The sequence below is a fragment of the Salmo salar genome, chromosome ssa16 (assembly GCF_905237065.1).
Source record: "Salmo salar chromosome ssa16, Ssal_v3.1, whole genome shotgun sequence".
Lineage (NCBI taxonomy): Eukaryota > Metazoa > Chordata > Actinopteri > Salmoniformes > Salmonidae > Salmo > Salmo salar.
The window spans coordinates 53,431,868-53,453,352 of record NC_059457.1 but is presented as its reverse complement, the minus strand read 5'-3'; the positions used below and the strand labels follow the sequence as shown (position 1 = coordinate 53,453,352).

Here is a 21,485-nt window from a genome sequence, read left to right as displayed (position 1 = left end):
ACCTCATCCCCATATTATTACTTACCCTCTTGCTCTTTTGCACCCCAGTATCTCTACTTGCACATCATCATCTGCACATCTATCACTCCAGTATTAATGCTAAATTGTAATTATTTTTTGCCTCTACGGCCTAGTTATTGCCGACCTCCCTACTCTTCTACATTTGCACGCACTGTACATAGATTTTTCAATTTTTCTTTTCTATTGTGTTATTTACTGTACGTTTGTTCATGTGTAACTCTGTGTTGTTGTTTTTGTCGCACTGCTTTGCTTTATCTTGGCCAGGTCGCAGTTGTAAATGAGAACTTGTTCTCAACTGGTCTACCTGGTTAAATAAAGGTGAAATAAAAATAAAACAGGCAGGGTGGTATTGGGTGAAGTTGCCCCTTGACACTGATCTTGGGTCAGTTTAGCATTTTTCCCAATAATGGTGAATGTTAGGATTGGCAGATGGAGAAGCTGATCCTAGATCTGTACCTATGGGAAACTTCAGCCCGGCACTTACAGGGCGGCATTAGGTTCTGGTACAACCATGAGGTAACCATTAGACATATTATCTGACAAAACCATAGGGGCTTTGTCACGATTCTCTCCTCCCCAAAGTTGGCACTCGTTCACTTCCCGTTAAGGATGTGAAGCGTTGCTAAGTTCACTCTTCAGAGGGAAGAGAGAAGAATCTGAATTAGGCCTTTTTGTTTCATTTAATGGATCTCTTGAATGACTCTTTAAAGAGTCCACTCACAGGCTTTCACAGGTTCTAAATGTTGGGATATAAATGTTGGGATATCATATTGGAAATGGTGGTAGGTCATGAACTCTTTTGGTATCTAGCCTCTCTCAAGTAGGCTAGATACCACATTTAATTTGACAGTAGTAATGTGCCGGTTTAAAATGCCTCTCACACACGCACACACACACACGCACACACACACACACACACACACACACACACACACACACACACACACACACACGTTCTCTCCTGGTAAGAAAGACAATCAATTGAACATGTGAACATCTCACTGTCTTGAGTAAACATGCTATCGTAATCTCATTATTTTAACCTTTTACGAAACATCCTCTACCTCCGATTCAGTGCAATACAGTTTTTCTCCTGTCTTCTAGAATTACCACAATAGGGAAGGAGGGCCCCTGTATCATTGGTCCTACGATTCACTAGTTCACTAGAAGATTGTTTGCCCCGAGAGTAAGGAGAAGCGTCTTTGTAACGATGTTTGTTTTTGTTTTTCGCAATAACAAAAGAGAGAACTCCCCTTTTTTTCCACTGTAACTGCCAACTACAGGAGGATTCATGAGCCCACTCTCAATGAGTGTAGACAGCATGCCGGTGTCGCTCTGCTAATCGTCAGATGAGGAGAGGAGGTAGGGCGCCCACGTGGGTAACTGGGGGGCCCTGCCTTGATTGACTTATTAAAACAATTATTTAAAAAAAGAAAAACAGCATAATAAATACATTTGACGGGTCAATTGTGTGAGTCAGGGGCTGGGCACAAGAGGCAAAAACACTACAAAAAATACAATTACGTTAATATTTTTATTTTTTATTATCCAACCAGAGGAGCCCGCTCTCAATGTTCATAATACACCGGAGAGCATCATTTTTGCCACAGAGGGTCAATAGTTTAAAAAAAATAACTCTGTATTAAATTTGATCAGAAGTGCATACAGGTAACTGCCAAAATAAAGGAAACACCAACATAAAGTGTCTTAAAACCTCTTACATCTAGATGTTCCGCTAGCGGAACACCGCTCCAATATCTAATGATAGGGCGTGGCGCGAATTACAAACTCCTCAAAAATCCCAAAACTTCAATTTTTCAAACATATGACTATTTTACACCATTTTAAAGACAAGACTCTCCTTTATCTAACCACATTGTCCGATTTAAAAAAGGCTTTGCAACGAAAGCAACGAAGCATTAGATTATGTCAGGAGAGTACCCAGCCAGAAATAATCACACACCCATTTTTCAAGCTAGCATATAACATCACAAAAACCAAAACCACAGCTAAATGCAGCACTAACCTTTGATGATCTTCATCAGATGACACTCCTAGGACATTATGTTATACAATACATACATGTTTTGTTCAATCAAGTTCATATTTATATCAAAACAGCTTTTTACATTAGCATGTGACGTTCAGAACTAGCATACCCACCGAAACTTCCGGTGAATTTACTAAATTACTCACGATAAACGTTCACAAAAAACATAACAATTATTTTAAGAATTATAGATACAGAACTCCTTTATGCAATCGCTATGTCAGATTTTAAAATAGCTTTTCGGTGAAAGCACATTTTGCAATATTCTGAGTAGATAGCCCTGCCATCATGGCTAGCTATTTTGACACCCACCAAGTTTGGCACTCACCAAACTCAGATTTACTATAAGAAAAATTGGATTACCTTTGCTGTTCTTCGTCAGAATGCACTCCCAGGACTTCTACTTTACACCCAATGTTCTTTTGGTTCCAAATAATCCATAGTTATATCCAAATAGCGGCGTTTTGTTCTTGCGTTCAAGACACTATCCGAAGGGTGACGCGCCGGCGCGTATCGTGACAAAAAAAATCAAAATATTCCATTACCGTACTTCGAAGCATGTCAAACGCTGTTTAAAATCAATTTTTATGCGATTTTTCTCATAAAATAGCGATAATATTCCGACCAGGAGACGTTGTTTTCCTTCAAAGACTGAAAATGTAAAACGGACTCTTCACGTGCACACGCGCACCCGTTTCATTGTTCTCAGATCGACCACTATCCAAATGCGCTACTGTTTTTCGCCCAGGGACTGCAGAGTCATTCCCCGTTCTGACGCCTTCTGAGAGCCTATGGGAGCCTTAGAAAATGTCACGTTACAGCAGAGATCCTCTGTTTTCAATAAAGAGGCTATAGAAGGCCAAGAAATGGTCAGAGAGGGCACTTCCTGTATAGAATCTTCTCAGGTTTTGGCCTGCCATATGAGTTCTGTTATACTCACAGACACCATTCAAACAGTTTTAGAAACTTTAGGGTGTTTTCTATCCAAATCAAACAATTGTATGCATATTATAGTTTCTGGGCAGGAGTAATAACCAGATTAAATCGGGTACGTTTTTTTATCCGGCCGTGAAAATACTGCCCCCTATCCTAAACAGGTTAATAGGGTTTTGGGCCACAACAAGCAGCCAGAAAAACTTCAGTACACCTTGGCATAGATTCTACAAGTGGACCTAAACCATACCAGGAAAATGAACCCCACACACCATAACATAAACTTTGTATCCCTCGTTTACTCAAATGTTTTCTTTGTTTTGGCAGTTACCGGTATGCCTACAGTCGGGAAGGCCGCAATTTGGGCAGCATGTGTGCCTAATATAGAACAGCTTGTTGTGTTGTGGCCATAGACATATAATCCATAGAAGGTATTTGGAACCTCTTACCCTGGCAATTTGACTGTAAACTCATGGGTACACTAGCAATGACTGCCAGTCCGGACTTGAACAGGAACTGCCATCTATGGATTATATGTCTATGGTTGGTAGCGGCTGTCTGTTTGGCTTTTGCAGATTTCTAAATACATTTGCAGGAAAAAAGTACAGTTTGGAAAAGAGAACTAATCTGTCTGTAGAAACAATAGAAACAACTCCCAATGTTGAGCAAACAGCAGCACTGTTTTTCAAAGTAGCTCGTCTTGAGATAGGCTATTGCCAAGAGGAGCGCATCGGCCATCAGCATGAGTAGTAGCCTATGGCTTCATCTTCATCATTGAGTGAGTCAGTGTGCCACTGGAAATGTTACTTAGTAGCCTACTGTAGCCTATAATACATATATACAATTCCAGTCAAAAGTTTCGACACACCTACTCATTCAAGGGTTTTTCTTTATTTTTACTATTTTCTACATTTGTAGAATAATAGTGAAGACATGAAAACTATGAAATAATACATATGGAATCATGTACTAAACCAAAAAATATATTTTTGATTCTTCAATGTAGCTACCTTTTGCATTGATGACAGCTTTGCACACTCTTGGCATTCTCTCAACCAGCTTCACCTGGAATGCTTTTCCAACAGTCTTGAAGGAGTTCCCACATATACTGAACATTTGTTGGCTGCTTTTCCTTTACTCTAAGGTCCAACTCATCCCAAACCATCTCATTTGGGTTGAGGTTGGGTGATTGTGGATGCCAGGTCATCTGATGCAGCACTCTCCTTCTTGGTCAAATAGCCCTTACACAGCCTGGAGGTGTTTTCGGTCATTGTCCTGTTGAAAAACAAATGTTTGTCCCACTAAGCGCAAACCAGATGGGATGGCGGATCGATGCAGAATGCTGTGGTAGCCATGCTGGTTAAGTGTGCCTTGAATTCTAAATAAATCACTGACAGTGTCACCAGCAAAGCACCCCCAGACCATCACACCTCCTCCTCCATACTTCATGGTGGGAACCACACATGTAGAGATCATCTGTTTGCATACTCTGCGCCTCACAAAGACACAGCGGTTGGAACCAAAAATCGTAAATTTGGACTCATCAGACCAAAGGACAGATTTCCACCAGTCTAATGTCCATTGCTTGTTTTTCTTGGCCTAAGCAAGTCTCTTCTTCTTATTGGTGTCCTTTAGTAGTGGTTTCTTTGCAGCAATCGACCATGAAGGCCTGATTCACGTAGTCTCTTCTGAACGGTGGATGTTGAGATGTGTCTGTTACTTGAACTCTGTGAATCATTTATTTGGGTTGCAATCTGAGGTGCAGTAAACTGTAATGAATTTAGGTAACTCCGGGTCTTCCTTTCCTGTGGCGTTCCTCGTGAGAGCCAGTTTCATCATAGCGCTTGATGGTTTTTGTGACTGCACTTGAAGAAACTTTCAAAGTTCTTCTTAAAGTAATGATGGACTGTCGTTTCTCTTTGCTTATTTGAGCTGTTCTTGCCATAATATGGAGTTGTTTTTTTACCAAATAGGGCTATCTTCTGTATACCACCCATACCTTTTCTCAACACAACCGATTGGTTCAAATTCATTAAGAAGGAATGAAATTCCAGAAATAAACTTTTAACAAGGCACACCTGTTAATTGAAATGCATTCCAGGTGAGTTCCTCATGAAGCTGGTTGAGAGAATGCCAAGAATGTGCAAAGCTGTCATCAAGGCAAAGGGTGGCTACTTTGAAGAATCTCAAATATATTTTGATTTGTTTAACACATTTTTCATTACTAAATTATTCCATATGTGTTATTTCATAGTTTTGATGTCTTCACTATTATTCTACATGTATGTAGAAAATAGTACAAATAAAGAAAAACCCTTGAATGAGTAGGTGTGTCCAAACTTTTGACTGGTACTGTATGTTTATATGTACAATATTAGGAGGCAATATACAATCTGTCACTTCATTGGCCTGAGCTATTGTTTGTTTGAATTCAAGATCAGATTGATCTGAGTTTGTTAGGGCCAGAGTAGCCTCTCGTTTATTCGTACCATTATTGTCTTAGAATTATTATTATAATATATTTTTTAGATTGAACACAAAGATTGCAATTTTTCCAATCGCTATAATGTTTTCTGTTAACAATGCCTGCTGTACCACAGTTGACCTTGAACTTCCATTGCTTCAATGAGAAGGAGGTGGTGGTTCTCCCCTGGCCTGCTCCAATGTCATGTGATGAGGGTAGTTTTGTGCGGTGGCTGGCTTAAGACTTTGGCTCGTAGTCCACATATGAATGGAAAAGTTTTTGAGAGATACTTTGACAGTTTTAATCTTCATTGATTACAATGAGCATGGCCAAATGTTGGCCTACCAAGCACTTTCATTGTTCATATAGATCAAATGAATTCGTTTTCCATTGTGACTAATGAATATTTAATTTTGTACATAAAAATATATACAACTGAAATCCTGGATAGTCACCAGACCAAAAAGCTATGCTTTAACACCACATACAACTGAATTTGCGGGTTTTACGCACCAGCCAAGCTTCTGGGAGAGCGCGATGGTTCTCTTTTGCCAACCAGATACAACCCCACAGTGTTTTTTGAATTGCCTATGGGAAATTAATCAACAATAGATGTTAGACAGTAACTTACATTTGAAACAGCTCATTGTCCATTGTCCATTATACCGAATCTCCCAGTGGCTTTCCCATAAAAAAAATCTGCGTTGGAATATGTTTTGCAGAAATCTGTGCTCCTCTTGATGAGGTCGAAGAACGAGATGGTCAGGCAGTACATGGCTCGTCTCATCAATGCTTTCGCTTCCCTCGCAGAGGGTAAGTCAAATGTTATTTAATGTGTTGTAGTATACAGTGCCTTCAGAAAGTATTCACTCCACTTAACTTTTTCAAAATTGTGTTGTTACTGCCTGAATTTAAAATGGATTCAATTCAGATTTTGTGTCACTGATCTAAAGACAATGCCCCATAATGTCAAAGTGGAATTGAGTTTGTAGAATTTTTTTTAATTAACTAGAAATGAAAAGCTGAAATGTCTTGTGTCAATAAGTATTCAACCTCTTTGTTATGGCAAGGTTTTTCAACATCTTGTAGAGAAGGGCACCAATTAGATGGATGGTGTTAAGAGCAAGATGGGAGGGGTTGAATAGAGCTGAAGGTTGGGACTAATAACAAGATAACCATTGTAAAACATATGGGTGTCTGTAAAATGTATATAAGTTCAGAAATGTTGTGAAATAGCACAGTTACAAATAGAAATCAAATTGGATGGACATCAGAAATAGAAGGCAAGGACTAAAAACAAACAAAATATAACTATTGTAAAATAGATTGTGTCTGTGAAATGTGTATAAGATCTATAAACTGAAGGTAGAAGCCAAAGTGTTATTGTTTATTAGTTTACTCCAATTGGGGGAGGGGTGGTAGGGTTTGCAGGGAATAATAAAGGTATATTCTAAAAAAAGTGTCTGTGTATGTATAAATGTATATATGTATTATATATGTGTATATATGTATGTATGTATTATATATATATATATATATATATATATATATATATATATATTTGTATAATATACAGTGGGGGGGGAAGTATTTGATCCCCTGCTGTTTTTGTATGTTTGCCCACTGATACAGAAAGGATCAGTCTATAATTTTAATGGTAGGTTTATTTGAACAGTGAGAGACAGAATAACAACAAAAATATCCAGAAAAACGCATGTCAAAAATGTTATGAATTGATTTGCATTTTAATGAGGGAAATAAGTATTTGACCCCCTCTCAATCAGAAAGATTTCTGGCTCCCAGGTGTCTTTTATACAGGTAACGAGCTGAGATTAGGAGCACACTGTTAAAGGGAGTGCTCTTAATCTTAGTTTGTTAACTGTAAAAAAGACACATGTCCACAGAAGCAATCAATCAATCAGATTCCAAACTCTCCACCATGGCGAAGACCAAAGAACTCTCCAAGGATGTCAGGGACAAGATTGTAGACCTACACAAGGCTGTAATGGGCTACAAGACCATCGCCATGCAGCTTGGTGAGAAGGTGACAATATTTGGTGCGATTATTCGCAAATGGAAGAAACACAAAAGAACTGTCAATATCCCTCGGCCTGGGGCTCCATGCAAGATCTCACCTCGTGGGGTTGCAATGATCATGAGAACGGTGAGGAATCAGCCCAGAACTACACGGGAGGATCTTGTCAATGATCTCAAGGCAGCTGGGACCATTGTCACCAAGAAAACAATTGGTAACATACTACGCCATGAAGGACTGAAATCCTGCAGTGGCCGCAAGGTCCCCCTGCTCAAGAATACATATACATGCCCGTCTGAAGTTTGCCAATGAACATCTGAATGATTCAGAGGACAACTGGTGAAAGCGTTGTGGTCAGATGAGACCAAAATGGAGCTCTTTGGCATCAACTCAACTCGCCGTGTTTGGAGGAGGAGGAATGCTGCCTATGACCCCAAGAACACCATGTCCACCGTCAAACATGGAGGTGGAAACATTATGCTTTGGGGGTGTTTTTCTGCTAAGGGGACAGGACAACTTCACTGCATCATTTGACGGGGCCATGTACTGTCAAATCTTGGGTGAGAACCTCCTTCCTTCAGCCAGGGCATTGAAAATGGGTCGTGGATGGGTATTCCAGCATGACAATGACCCAAAACACACGGCCAAGGCAACAAACGAGTAGCTCAAAAGAAGCACATTAAGGTCCTGGAGTGGCCTAGCCAGTCTCCAGACCTTAATCCCATAGAAAATCTGTGGAGGGAGCTGAAGGTTCGAGTTGCCAAACATCAGCCTCGAAACCTTAATGACTTGGAGAAGATCTGCAAAGAGGAGTGGGACAAAATCCCTCCTGAGATGTGTGCAAACCTGGTGGCCAACTCCAAGAAACGTCTGACCTCTGTGATTGCCAACAAGGGTTTTGCCACCAAGTACTAAGTCATGTTTTGCAGAGGGGTCAAATACTTATTTCCCTCATTAAAATGGAAATAATTTTATAACATTTTTGACACGTTTTTCTGCATTTTTTTGTTGTTATTCTGTCTCTCACTGTTCAAATAAACCTACCATTAAAAGTATAGACTGATCATTTCTTTGTCAGTGGGCAAACATACAAAATCAGCAGGGGATCAAATACTTTTTTCCCCCACTGTATGTACAATTGTTTGAAAAACAAAGTAGATGTCCTAACCGACTTGCCAAAACTATAGTTTGTTAACAAGAAATTTGTGGAGTGGTTGAAAAACGAGTTTTAATTACTCGTACTTAAGTGTGTGTAAACTTCCGACTTCAACTGTGTGTGTGTGTGTGTGTGTGTGTGTGTGTGTGTGTGTGTGTGTGTGTGTGTGTGTGTGTGTGTGTGTGTGTGTGTGTGTGTGTGTGTATTTATATGTATTTATTTGGGTATATGTGTGTGTATATAGTAATATATATATATATATATATATATATATATATATATATACCCAAAGATTATATGGGGGATTGGAAATCATGCAGACAATTACATTGATGGAAGCAACAATCTATCCACAATATCAAAGCTGATCCACCCCCTGGAATTGTTTATTTCTTTTTATAAAAAAAATAAGGGCACCGATTGGTAGATGTGTACACCCAGTCACTGCAAACATCAAATCAAATGGTATTTGTCACATACGCCGAATACAACAGGTGGAGACATACAGGCGTCCTTCCTAACTCAGTTGCCAGAGAGGAAGGAAACTGCTCAGGGATTTCACCATGAAGCAAATGGTGATTTTGAAGCATGGATTCCAGGCTATAATTCTCGGTCGATGGTGGTGACCCCTGGTTGTGTGTGTGTGTGTGTGTGTGTGTGTGTGTGTGTGTGTGTGTGTGTGTGTGTGTGTGTGTGTGTGTGTGTGTGTGTGTGTGTGTGTGTGTGTGTGTGTGTGTGTGTGTGTGTGTGTGTGTGTGTGTGTGTGTGTGTGTGTGTTGTGTTCGTGTTCCAGGTCGTGTGTACCTGTCCCAGGTCCCGTCTTTGTTGAGGCTGCTCATTGAGTCTCTAAGGACAGAGGAGAAGGACTCTGTGAGCAGAGAGAATGTCCTGGGAGCCCTGCAGAAACTCAGCCTCAGGTACACTCACTTCCTGAAACACACTCCCACTCACTTCCTGAAACACACTCTCACACTTCCTGAAACACACTCCCACTCACTTCCTTAAAAACAATCCCACTCACTTCCTGAAACACACTCAAATCAAATCAAAGTTTATTTGTCACGTGCGCTGAATACAACAGGTGTAGACCTTACAGTGAAATGCTTACTTACAGGCTCTAACCAATAGTTCAAAAAAGGTATTAGGTGAACAATAGGTAAGTAATGAAATAAAACAACAGTAAAAAGACAGGCTATATACAGTAGCGAGGCTATAAAAGTAGCGAGGCTACATTCAGACACCGGTTAGTCAGGCTGATTGAGGTAGTATGTACATGTAGATATGGTTAAAGTGACTATGCATATATGATGAACAGAGAGTAGCAGAAGCGTAAAAGAGGGGGTGGTGGGGGGGACACAATGCAGATAGCCCGGTTAGCCAATGTGCCGGAGCACTGGTTGGTCGGCCCAATTGAGGTAGTATGTACATGAATGTATAGTTAAAGTGACTATGCATATATGATAAACAGAGAGTAGCAGCAGTGTATAAAGAGGGGTTGGGGGGACACGCAATGCAAATAGTCCAGGTAGCCAATTGATTACCTGTTTAGGAGTCTTATGGCTTGGGGGTAAAAACTGTTGAGAAGCCTTTTTGTCCTAGACTCCCACTCACTCACTTCCTCAAACACACTCTCATTCACTCACTTCCTCAAACACACTCCTACACACTCACTTCCTCAAACACACTCTCATTCACTCACTTCCTCAAATACACTCCCTCAAACACTCTCCCATTCACTCGCTTCCTCAAACACATTCCAACTCACTTCCTTACACGTGTGCATGCACACACACCATTTGGACCGCTAACCTATATGTTATTGTGCTGTATTGTTTAGCATCCTGGTGTGGTGTTGAATTATGCTAACCTATATTATTATATGACAATCTTATACCAGTCATACTACCTACCGCTCTGCATCCACAGTCACACTACCACTCTGTATCCACAGTCACACTACCGCTCTGTATCCACAGTCACACTACCGCTCTGTATCCACAGTCACACTACCGCTCTGTATCCACAGTCACACCACCTCTCTGTATCCACAGTCACACCACCTCTCTGTATCCACAGTCACACCACCGCTCTGTATCCACAGTTACACTACCGCTCTGTATCCACAGTCACACTACCGCTCTGTATCCACAGTCACACTACCGCTCTGTATCCACAGTTACACTACCGCTCTGTATCCACAGTCACACTACCGCTCTGTATCCACAGTCACACTACCGCTCTGTATCCACAGTTACACTACCGCTCTGTATCCATAGTCACACTACCGCTCTGTATCCACAGTCACACTACCGCTCTGTATCCACAGTCACACTACCGCTCTGTATCCACAGTCACACTACCGCTCTGTATCCACAGTTACACTACCGCTCTGTATCCACAGTTACACTACCGCTCTGTATCCACAGTTACACTACCGCTCTGTATCCACAGTTACACTACCGCTCTGTATCCACAGTTACACTACCGCTCTGTATCCACAGTCACACCACCGCTCTGTATCCACAGTTACACTACCGCTCTGGTTAACTATCCACAATCAGCCCTAGTAGACTAGAGAATGTGATATGCCAGTGTCTCCACTTTTTTTTTTATTATTCTTTTTTTTTTTCAGAAAACTATTGGTTTGAAACACAAGCTTATAAAGGCACATTTTTGCAACAGTTAGTGGTTTCCCGGTCTAACCCTGTGAGCTGTGTTTCTTTCTGTTTGCTCGTTGTGCAACACCTAGTGGTGTCCGGGCCTAACCCCATTGTCTTTGTTCCTCTCTGTTTGCTTGTTTCGTGAGTTTTGTGTATATATGCATGTGTGTACGTGCAAGCGTCGTGTGTTTTTATATGCATTCGCGTGAGGGTGTATGCATTTGTCTTGTCTGTGTTTCTGTGTGTGTGTGTGTGTGTGTGTGTGTGTGTGTGTGTGTGTGTGTGTGTGTGTGTGTGTGTGTGTGTGTGTGTGTGTGTGTGTGTGTGTGTGTGTGTGTGTGTGTGTGTGTGTGTGTGTGTGTGTGTGTGTGTGTGTGTGTGTGTGTGTGTGTGTGTGTGTGCGCTCTAGGAGGAGCCAGCAGTCAGCCATGATAGAGGACGGTCTCATTGACTGGCTGGTAGATGAGCTGCAGGACTCTGACTGTCTGTCTGACTACACTCTGGAGTACGCTGTGGCCCTGCTCATGAACCTATGTCTACGCACCAGAGGTAGCCTGTCATCACCTGGTATACCCATCACCTGGTACCACCCATACCTGGTACACTCATCACCTGGTACCACCCATACCTGGTACACTCATCACCTGGTACCACCCATACCTGGTACACTCATCACCTGGTACCACCCATACCTGGTACACTCATCACCTGGTACCACCCATACCTGGTACACCCATCACCTGGTACCACTCATACCTGGTACACTCATCACCTGGTACCACCCATACCTGGTACACTCATCACCTGGTACCACCCATACCTGGTACACTCATCTCCTGGTACCACCCATACCTGGTACACTCATCACCTGGTACCACCCATACCTGGTACACTCATCACCTGGTACCACCCATACCTGGTACACTCATCTCCTGGTACCACCCATACCTGGTACACTCATCTCCTGGTACCACCCATACCTGGTACACTCATCTCCTGGTACCACCCATACCTGGTACACTTTCTACCTAGTACGACATCCACCTGATGGCACAGTCCATTAGCCTGGTCCCAGATCTATTTGTGCCATCTTGCCAACTCTTAACATATCAATGACAATAGGAGTTGCCTGTACAACAAAAACAGATCTGGGATCAGGCTACGTTTCCCTCAGATTATTTACCATCCGCGGTGCAAAAGCACCCAAAACAATAAACAGGCCCTCAGTTGAAACCAATAGAAGCAAAAGTATTTTGGACATGGGTTCCCACACCACCTATACAGGGAACACTAACACAGTCCACATCAGTTGTGTGAAGTGAACTGGAAATTCAGCATCTTTATAGGAATTTTATCAACTTCCACTGTCCTCCAAGAGTTGCTGAAATTCCTCTTCACTTCAGTTTGCTCCTTAAAGACATTCTCCGGAACTTTGGCGACGACTAAGTATTTTTTGAAAGCTCCCGCTTTGTGCTGGATGTGTCAATATGTAGTCCAAACATGTATAGTCTATTAGCAGAATTACTGTTTTACCTCAACTAAGACATGAAATCCCTAGTTTGAAAGAGACGTTTTTTTCTGGAAGCTGTGACATTTTCCTTACATTTTCCCCCATGTGGGCCAGCCAATGAGTTCCTAGCTATTCGAAGACTAGCCAATGAGCTTCTGCCTCTCACCATTTCGGTGACATCTAGCAAGCTGCACGTCATAGTGGTACGCAATTTTCGGGGACCACTTTTGGCTCAGTACTACTGGGTAAAATGTATACAAAAGTACTGGAGCATCTCTTTCCTTTATGCACCTTGGCTAAAGAGTTAGGTAGGGGCAGTGATCCCTTCTCTCTATCTCCCACAGAATTATAATGAGTTAGCTAGTTAGATCTTAAATTACCTATTACAATATACATCATATTATCTGCCATTCAGCAAATGCTTTTATCCAAAGCCATTTACAGTTATACGTCCATTCATTTTTCCGTATGGGACCCATACTATGGTTGGCCCCAGCAGAAATCAAACCCACTACACCTTGGCGTTGCAAGAGCCCATGCTCTACCAATTGAGCCACACAGGACCATTTACTTCTACTCACGACTCATCAAAGGAGTGTCTTTGCATACCAACCTGCATCCCACTGCTGGCTTGCTTTTGAAGCTAAGCAGGGTTGGTCCTGGTTGGTCCCTGGATGGGAGACCAGATGCTTCTGGAAGTGTTGGAGGGCCAGTAGGAGGCACTCTTTCCTCTGGTCTAAAAAAACGTATCCCAATCCCCCCAGGGCAGTAATTGGGGACATTGCCCTGTGTAGGGTGCCGTCTTTCAGATGGGATGTTAAACGGGTTTCCTGACTCTCTGTGGTCACTAAAGATCCCATGATACTTATTTTAAGAGTAGGGGTGTTAACCCTGGTGTCCTGGCTAAAATTCCCAATCTGGCCCTCATACCATCACTGCCACCTAATCATCTACAGTTTACAATTGGCTCATTCATCCCCCCTCCTCTCCCCTGTAACTATTCCCCAGGTTGTTGCTGTAAATGAGGATGTGCTCTCAGTCAACTTACCTGGTAAAATAAGGGTTACATAAAATAAATTGTCCCTAGGCCTTGTATAGACTTCTGGCCCTGGGTCTAATGTTAAATGCCCATTGAATGGATTGATTAAAATCAAATTGAGTTAGATGGAGAGAGCAGAATGAAACCTTCTTGTTCTGTCAGACCGTATCCAACCCTAACCCGTATCTCTGTCATGATGACTTGTCTTATTGTTCTGTCAGACCCGTATCCAACCCTAACCCGTATCTCAGTCATGATGACTTATCTTATTGTTCTGTCAGACCCGTATCCAACCCTAACCCGTATCTCTGTCATGATGACTTATCTTATTGTTCTGTCAGACCGTATCCAACCCTAACCCGTATCTCTGTCATGATGACTTGTCTTATTGTTCTGTCAGACCCGTATCCAACCCTAACCCGTATCTCAGTCATGATGACTTATCTTATTGTTCTGTCAGACCCGTATCCAACCCTAACCCGTATCTCTGTCATGATGACTTATCTTATTGTTCTGTCAGACCGTATCCAACCCTAACCCGTATCTCTGTCATGATGACTTGTCTTATTGTTCTGTCAGACCCGTATCCAACCCTAACCCGTATCTCAGTCATGATGACTTATCTTATTGTTCTGTCAGACCCGTATCCAACCCTAACCCGTATCTCTGTCATGATGACTTATCTTATTGTTCTGTCAGACCCGTATCCAACCCTAACCCGTATCTCTGTCATGATGACTTATCTTCTTGTTCTGTCAGACCCGTATCCAACCCTAATCCGTATCTCTGTCATGATGACTTGTCTTATTGTTCTGTCAGACCCGTATCCAACCCTAACCCGTATCTCAGTCATGATGACTTGTCTTATTGTTCTGTCAGACCCGTATCCAACCCTAACCCGTATCTCTGTCATGATGACTTATCTTATTGTTCTGTCAGACCCGTATCCAACCCTAACCCGTATCTCTGTCATGATGACTTATCTTATTGTTCTGTCAGACCCGTATCCAACCCTAACCCGTATCTCTGTCATGATGACTTATCTTCTTGTTCTGTCAGACCCGTATCCAACCCTAACCCATATCTCAGTCATGATGACTTATCTTCTTGTTCTGTCAGACCGTATCCAACCCTAACCCGTATCTCAGTCATGATGACTTATCGTCTTGTTCTTTCAGACCCGTATCCAACCCTAACCCGTATCTCTGTCATGATGACTTATCTTCTTGTTCTGTCAGACCCGTATCCAACCCTAACCCGTATCTCTGTCATGATGACTTATCTTCTTGTTCTGTCAGACCCGTATCCAACCCTAACCCGTATCTCTGTCATGATGACTTATCTTCTTGTTCTGTCAGACCCGTATCCAACCCTAACCCATATCTCAGTCATGATGACTTATCTTCTTGTTCTGTCAGACCGTATCCAACCCTAACCCGTATCTCTGTCATGATGACTTATCTTCTTGTTCTGTCAGACCCGTATCCAACCCTAACCCGTATCTCTGTCATGATGACTTATCTTCTTGTTCTTTCACACCCGTATCCAACCCTAATCCGTATCTCTGTCATGATGACTTATCTTTTTGTTCCAGGAAAGAGGAAGTGTGCTGAGAACCCTAAACACGTGCTGAAGGTTCTAACTGACCTTCTGGGACACGAGAACCACGAGGTAACACACACAAACACACAAACACACACACACTTTCATAGACACACACAACTCTCACACACCCACACACACAGACAGACACCCGCAGTTGTGAATGTACACAAACTACTCGCATATAAAACACACACACAAAGAGAGGTTAATCTATAAATCTGTTAATCTGCACCAGTCCCAGCTGATCACTAGTCTGCTTGCTGGCGCGATGGTGGCGTACTGTATGGTAGGGTTGAGCTGTATTCAGATGTTCATATCGTCATACAGTCCTTCTCTCATCCCGGGATTTACTGTATTACTGGCTTAGTACACAAAGGGGTGCCAACAAACACCTTAATTCAGTAATTTGCTTAGATAACTAGCAAGTTAAATTTAGGGGCCGCGTTAATGCAGAATTTATCATTTTTCATGTCTGTTACCAGTATGCTAATTAAATTAGCACAACTAATAATCACTTTCCATGGAGGCTGCTAGCGAAATATGTTAACAAATTTTAGACAGGCGGTCCAGCTCATAAAGTTATACGTATATAGGTAGGAGCTACCGAATGTCATTTTTGGTGAGTTTGGACATTTACAAGTGAATGTGAACGAGAGACATTGTGCAAATGAACAAAGTTTTGACGCATGCTTGTTTAAAGCAAGATCAGTACTGTCTCTGAAGCAGCATGGTTACACACTGTGTCTGTTTGGAATCTGGAGTCGCTAGGGAAACGGGCCTGCTTGCTCTGCTTGGAGAAGAGGGGGAGGAGCAGACGGCTGAGAACAGAGCTGCAAAAAAACTCAAGGAAATCAAAAGATACTAGTGGCAGCTGTACAGATAACTCATCCAAAGGGCTTTGACTTCTCAAACACGGCAGAAAACTTACACAATATGATGCCCTGTCACCTTAATTCAGTAATTTACTTAGATAACTAGCAAGTTAACCTCTTACATCTAGACGTTACGCTAGCGGAACACCGCTCCAATATCCAATGATAGGGCGTGGCGCGAATTACAAATTCCTCAAAAATCCAAAAACGTCCATTTTTCAAACATATTACTATTTTACACCATTTTAAAGACAAGACTCTTGTTAATCTAACCACATTGTCCGATTTCAAAAAGGCTTTACAACGAAAGCAAAACATTAGATTATGTCAGGAGAGTACCCAGCCAGAAATAATCAGACACCCATTTTTCAAGCTAGCATATAATGTCACAAAAACCAAAACCACAGCTAAATGCAGAACTAACCTTTGATGATCTTCATCAGATGACACTCCTAGGACATTATGTTATACAATACATGCATGTTTTGTTCAATCAAGTTCATATTTATATCAAAAACCAGCTTTTTACATTAGCATGTGACGTTCAGAACTAGCATACCCACCGAAACTTCCGGTGAATTTACTAAATTACTCACGATAAACGTTCACAAAAAACATAACAATTATTTTAGGAATTATAGATACAGAACTCCTTTATGCAATCGCTATGTCCGATTTTAAAATAGCTTTTCGGTGAAAGCACATTTTGCAATATTCTGAGTAGAAAGCCCGGCCATCACAGGCTAGCTATTTTGGCACCCACCAAGTTTGGTACTCACCAAACTCAGATTTACTATAAGAATAATTGGATTACCTTTGCTGTTCTTTGTCAGAATGCACTCCCAGGACTTCTACTTCAACAACAAATGTTGGTTTGGTTCCAAATAATCCATAGTTATATCCAAATAGCTGCGTTTGTTCTTGCGTTCAAGACACTATCCGAAGGGTGACGCGCCGGCGCGTATCGTGACAAAAAAATGCAAAATATTCCATTACCGTACTTCGAAGCATGTCAAACGCTGTTTAAAATCCATTTTTATGCCATTTTTCTCGTCAAATAGCGATAATATTCCAACCGGGCGACGTTGTTTTCGTTCAAAGACTGAAAATGTAAAATGGACTCTTCACGTGCACGCGCGCCCATTACATTGTTCTCAGATCGACCACTATCCAAATGCGCTACTGTTTTTCAGCCAGGGACTGCAGAGTCATCATTCAACGTTCTGGCGCCTTCTGAGAGCCTATGGGAGTCTTAGAAAATGTCACGTTACAGCAGAGATCCTCTGTTTTCAATAAAGAGGCTATAGAAGGCCAAGAAATGGTCAGAGAGGGCACTTCCTGTTTAGAATCTTCTCAGGTTTTGGCCTGCCATATGAGTTCTGTTATACTCACAGACACCATTCAAACAGTTTTAGAAACTTTAGGGTGTTTTCTATCCAAATCAAACAATTATATGCTTATTCTAGTTTCTGGGCAGGAGTAATAACCAGATTAAAATCGGGTACGTTTTTTATCCGGCCGTGAAAATACTGCCCCCTATCCTAAACAGGTTAAACTTAGGGGTTGCGTTAATGCAGAATTATTCATTTTGCACGCACAGAAGAAAATATATAAAAAGCTTTAAATCTTTTAATGCGTTTTGTAAACACAGATGTAAAATTATTTTATTGTAATTTCTTCTCGACATCACACTAATATTGCACTTTTCCACTCGGATGAGAATTCACAAAAGGGAATTCTATCAGTAGACAGCGCTCTGACTGATGTGTAGCTACTTTTCTCTGGTAAAATGCAAGATTAACTTTAAGCCAAACATTAGGAAATGTACCTGGCTACATTATTTCTATGATAAACATTAGAAATATGATGGCCATGCATCCTTTTGGCAAAAAATACCTTGCTTTTTCATTGTAAGCTCATTTACTTGTGACTGCCAGCCAAATATGTTAAGCGGAGCGACACAGGGGAACCCAAGAGCAGACTCAGATGAGGAAACAGGGATGAATTAATCAAAATATGTATTGTTACACAGAGAGATATGGAGTGCAGATCCGGGAAAGCTCGGATGAGTTGCAGAAAAAACAGATGTGGAGGTTGGAGTTAGCTGAGTAGAACAGGGTAAACCGGTCCTGATGGGAATCCAAGGTAGTGGTGGTGAGTAAAATCCACAGCAAGGTAGTTGGGTGGTGAGATGAGGAACAGGAGACAGGAGCCAGAGACAGAGCGGTAACTGCAATGAGAGGATAAACAATGTCAGGCAGGGATACAGGCAGAACAGTGTAACAGGATCTTGAATAATCATAAATGGCTAGAATCATGAACTGACTGAGCAGAGATAATGATCTGGCAGAGTGGACGTGGCAGGACTGAGTATTTGTAGAGGTCTTGATTATGGAACGAGTTGCAGCTGGTAGGGATCTGCTCTGACTCCAGCACACCTGTCTCCAACCACACAATCACACAGAGAGGGAGAGTGTACAGGGACTGCAGGTCAAGAAGACACCGGATGAACACCAGAGGGCGGAGCAGGAGCAGATGTGATAAAATAGCATTGGACTTCTGTTGTCATCTGATGAAAATGAAGCTGTTTCCTGTCTGAATGTGTTGCACTAATGGATTTTCTGTGAAGGAAAACTATAGTTGCACGTCCCTGATCACCCTGATCACTTCAATATAAAACACGACCCCTTACAATACACAGCTTTCACCCATTGTGCTATTTACAAACAAACACATGACTGGCTCAAATGTTCTGGGGAACTGCGGTAAGCTTTATAACGTAAAATAATGTGACAGATGAAATTAGAAGGCGATCTGCTTTATCTTCTAACACATTGCACAAGTTGACTGCAGGTATTTACTTAAAAAAAAATAGTTACAAATATAAAAATGTATTGGGAAAAACTTCAAATAAATTGAATGGTATTGAAAAACCATCCCGTGGCTATTTCCAAATACCTTGGTATACGCTATAGCGCCCAAGCCTACTCTATGGCTGCCGTCTTGTGAGCTCTGCTCCAACTTTGCTATTTTGTGATTCTTTTGGCGTTTATGTATCCGCTGTGATTATTATGATCGATAAGATCTTCTGAACATCAGATCGACAGTTACTAACCTCAATTCCGGCTTAAACTTCGACTCATCTGCCCTGGGCTCTTTGTGTAATTCTGATCCAATTCTCGGGCTATCCAAGAGGAAACGCCGCCGATAAAGAGGCAGGAGAGGGGATGTCCTGGCGAGATTAAGGCGAAGGGAAAACCGGCCACGTCTTCCCTCCATTCTAGTTGCCAATGTACAGTCTCTTGGTAATAACATGAATGACCTCCGATCGCAGATTTGTTATCAAAGAGATTCTCGTAACTGCAATATTCATGGCTATCCAACTTGATGGATTCTTCATTCACCGAGCAGACAGGACATTGGATTGAGGGAAATCGAGAGGGGGAGGGGTATGCCTCTCATCATCAACAGCAAATGGTGTGCTGACTCATGCGCAGTGGAAGTCTCGACCTATTGTTCACCCGTCTTGGAATACCTGATGGTCAAATGCCGACCTGTTATCGTGACTGCTGTATATGTTCCACCTCAGGACAATAAAAACAGCAAGCTGGTACTTAATGTACGAGGCTATAAACAAGCCGGAAACCGTGCACCCAGAGGCTGCTTTCCTGGTTGCCTGTGATTTTAATTACGCGTCATTAAGATGTGATGCCCAACTTCCATCAACACTTCTCCTTCACCACTAGGGGGCAATAGTCCTAGACCACTTATACTCTACCCACAAGCAAGCATACAAGGCCCTCTCTCGTCCCCCCCTTGAGAAAATCAGATCATGACTCTATAGTCCTGTTTACAAGCAGAAGCGCAATCAGTGTACTTTACAGGCTTGTGTGTGTTTTTACAGATTCGTCCGTATGTGAACATGTACTTTACAGGCTTGTGTGTGTTTTTACAGATAAGGCCGTACGTGAACGGAACACTGTATAGCATCCTGTGTATTCATGCAGTGCGAGAGGAAGCCAAGGAGATGGTTAGTGTGTGTGTGTGTGTGTGTGTGTGTGTGTGTGTGTGTGTGTGTGTGTGTGTGTGTGTGTGTGTGTGTGTGTGTGTGTGTGTGTGTGTGTGTGTGTGTGTGTGTGTGTGTGTGTGTGTGTGTGTGTGTGTGTGTGTGTGTGTGTGTGTCAAGGGCTTAACAGATTAACATTGTTGGTGATTGGTTTCCGTGTGTGTGGCTCAGTTGCTAAAGCATAGCGCTTGCAACGCAAAGGTTGTGGGTTCGATTCCCATGTGTCCAGTACGAAAAAGTATAAGAAATGTGTACACTCACTACTGTAAGTCACTCTGGATGAAAGCATCTGCTAAATGAGAAAAATTCTGTCTGTTTGTCTAGAGTATGGAGGAGATCCTTCGCTGCTACAGTAAAGAGGAGAACCCGGAGCTCAACAGGCAGATTGAGTTCATTATCAAACAGCTCAACTCAGGTCAGTCACACACACAACAGAGGTATAAACACATAGAAGTAGTCCATTTCATCATGTATGCACACAGACCTGCATTGGCACATATTGACACGCACCAGCACAATATACTGTGCATTTGGGAAAAAATGTAGACCCCTTCATATTTTCCACATTTTTGTTGCATTACAGCCTTATTCTAAAACGGAGATCTTTTTTTATTTTCTTCCCCTCATCAATTTACACACAATACCCCATAATGACAAAGCAAAAACTGGTTTTTAGAAGTTTTTGCAAATGTATAAAAAATATTGTTGTGGAAATTCAGTACTGAGAGAGACACTCCCTCGTGCCTTATTGCTTAAGTATACACAATCCCACCTATATACACTGTTCTGTTGGAGGCCACTGTATGTACAAGCTGTGGTTTCTTCATGTTCTATTTGACCTCTCACCTTTGTGAGCTGACCTGATGTGTCTCTTTTGTAACCAGGGGAGGCGACTGAAGAGGGACCAGAGTCTGATGACGAAGAGGAGGATGACGATGATGAAGTAAGCTCGTCATCTCACCCTCGTTGCCATGTTGATCATGATCTGGACACACACGCAAATATCCAAAGACGCATCGCCTCTGTCCCCTAGACACTCCTCCACAGATGGGACATACATACTTCTACCTACCG

General features: G+C 42.0%; 1 protein-coding gene across 6 annotated transcripts in view; it reads left to right on the top strand.

The window, feature by feature from the left end:
• The window catches only part of armc9 (armadillo repeat containing 9), a 97,140-nt gene that overhangs the window by 27,690 nt on the left and 47,965 nt on the right, over positions 1-21,485 (top strand). For all 6 annotated transcript variants that reach the window (XR_006759786.1, XR_006759787.1, XM_014149854.1 and 3 more), the window contains 7 exons: positions 6,191-6,281; positions 9,453-9,576; positions 11,729-11,868; positions 15,463-15,539; positions 20,301-20,375; positions 20,736-20,826; positions 21,296-21,354. Coding sequence is in view for 4 of the 6 variants with exons in the window: in XM_014149854.1 (XP_014005329.1) it covers positions 6,191-6,281; positions 9,453-9,576; positions 11,729-11,868; positions 15,463-15,539; positions 20,301-20,375; positions 20,736-20,826; positions 21,296-21,354 (657 nt within the window). In the remaining 2 variants the exon portion in view is untranslated. The remainder of the gene's footprint in view (positions 1-6,190; positions 6,282-9,452; positions 9,577-11,728; positions 11,869-15,462; positions 15,540-20,300; positions 20,376-20,735; positions 20,827-21,295; positions 21,355-21,485) is intronic.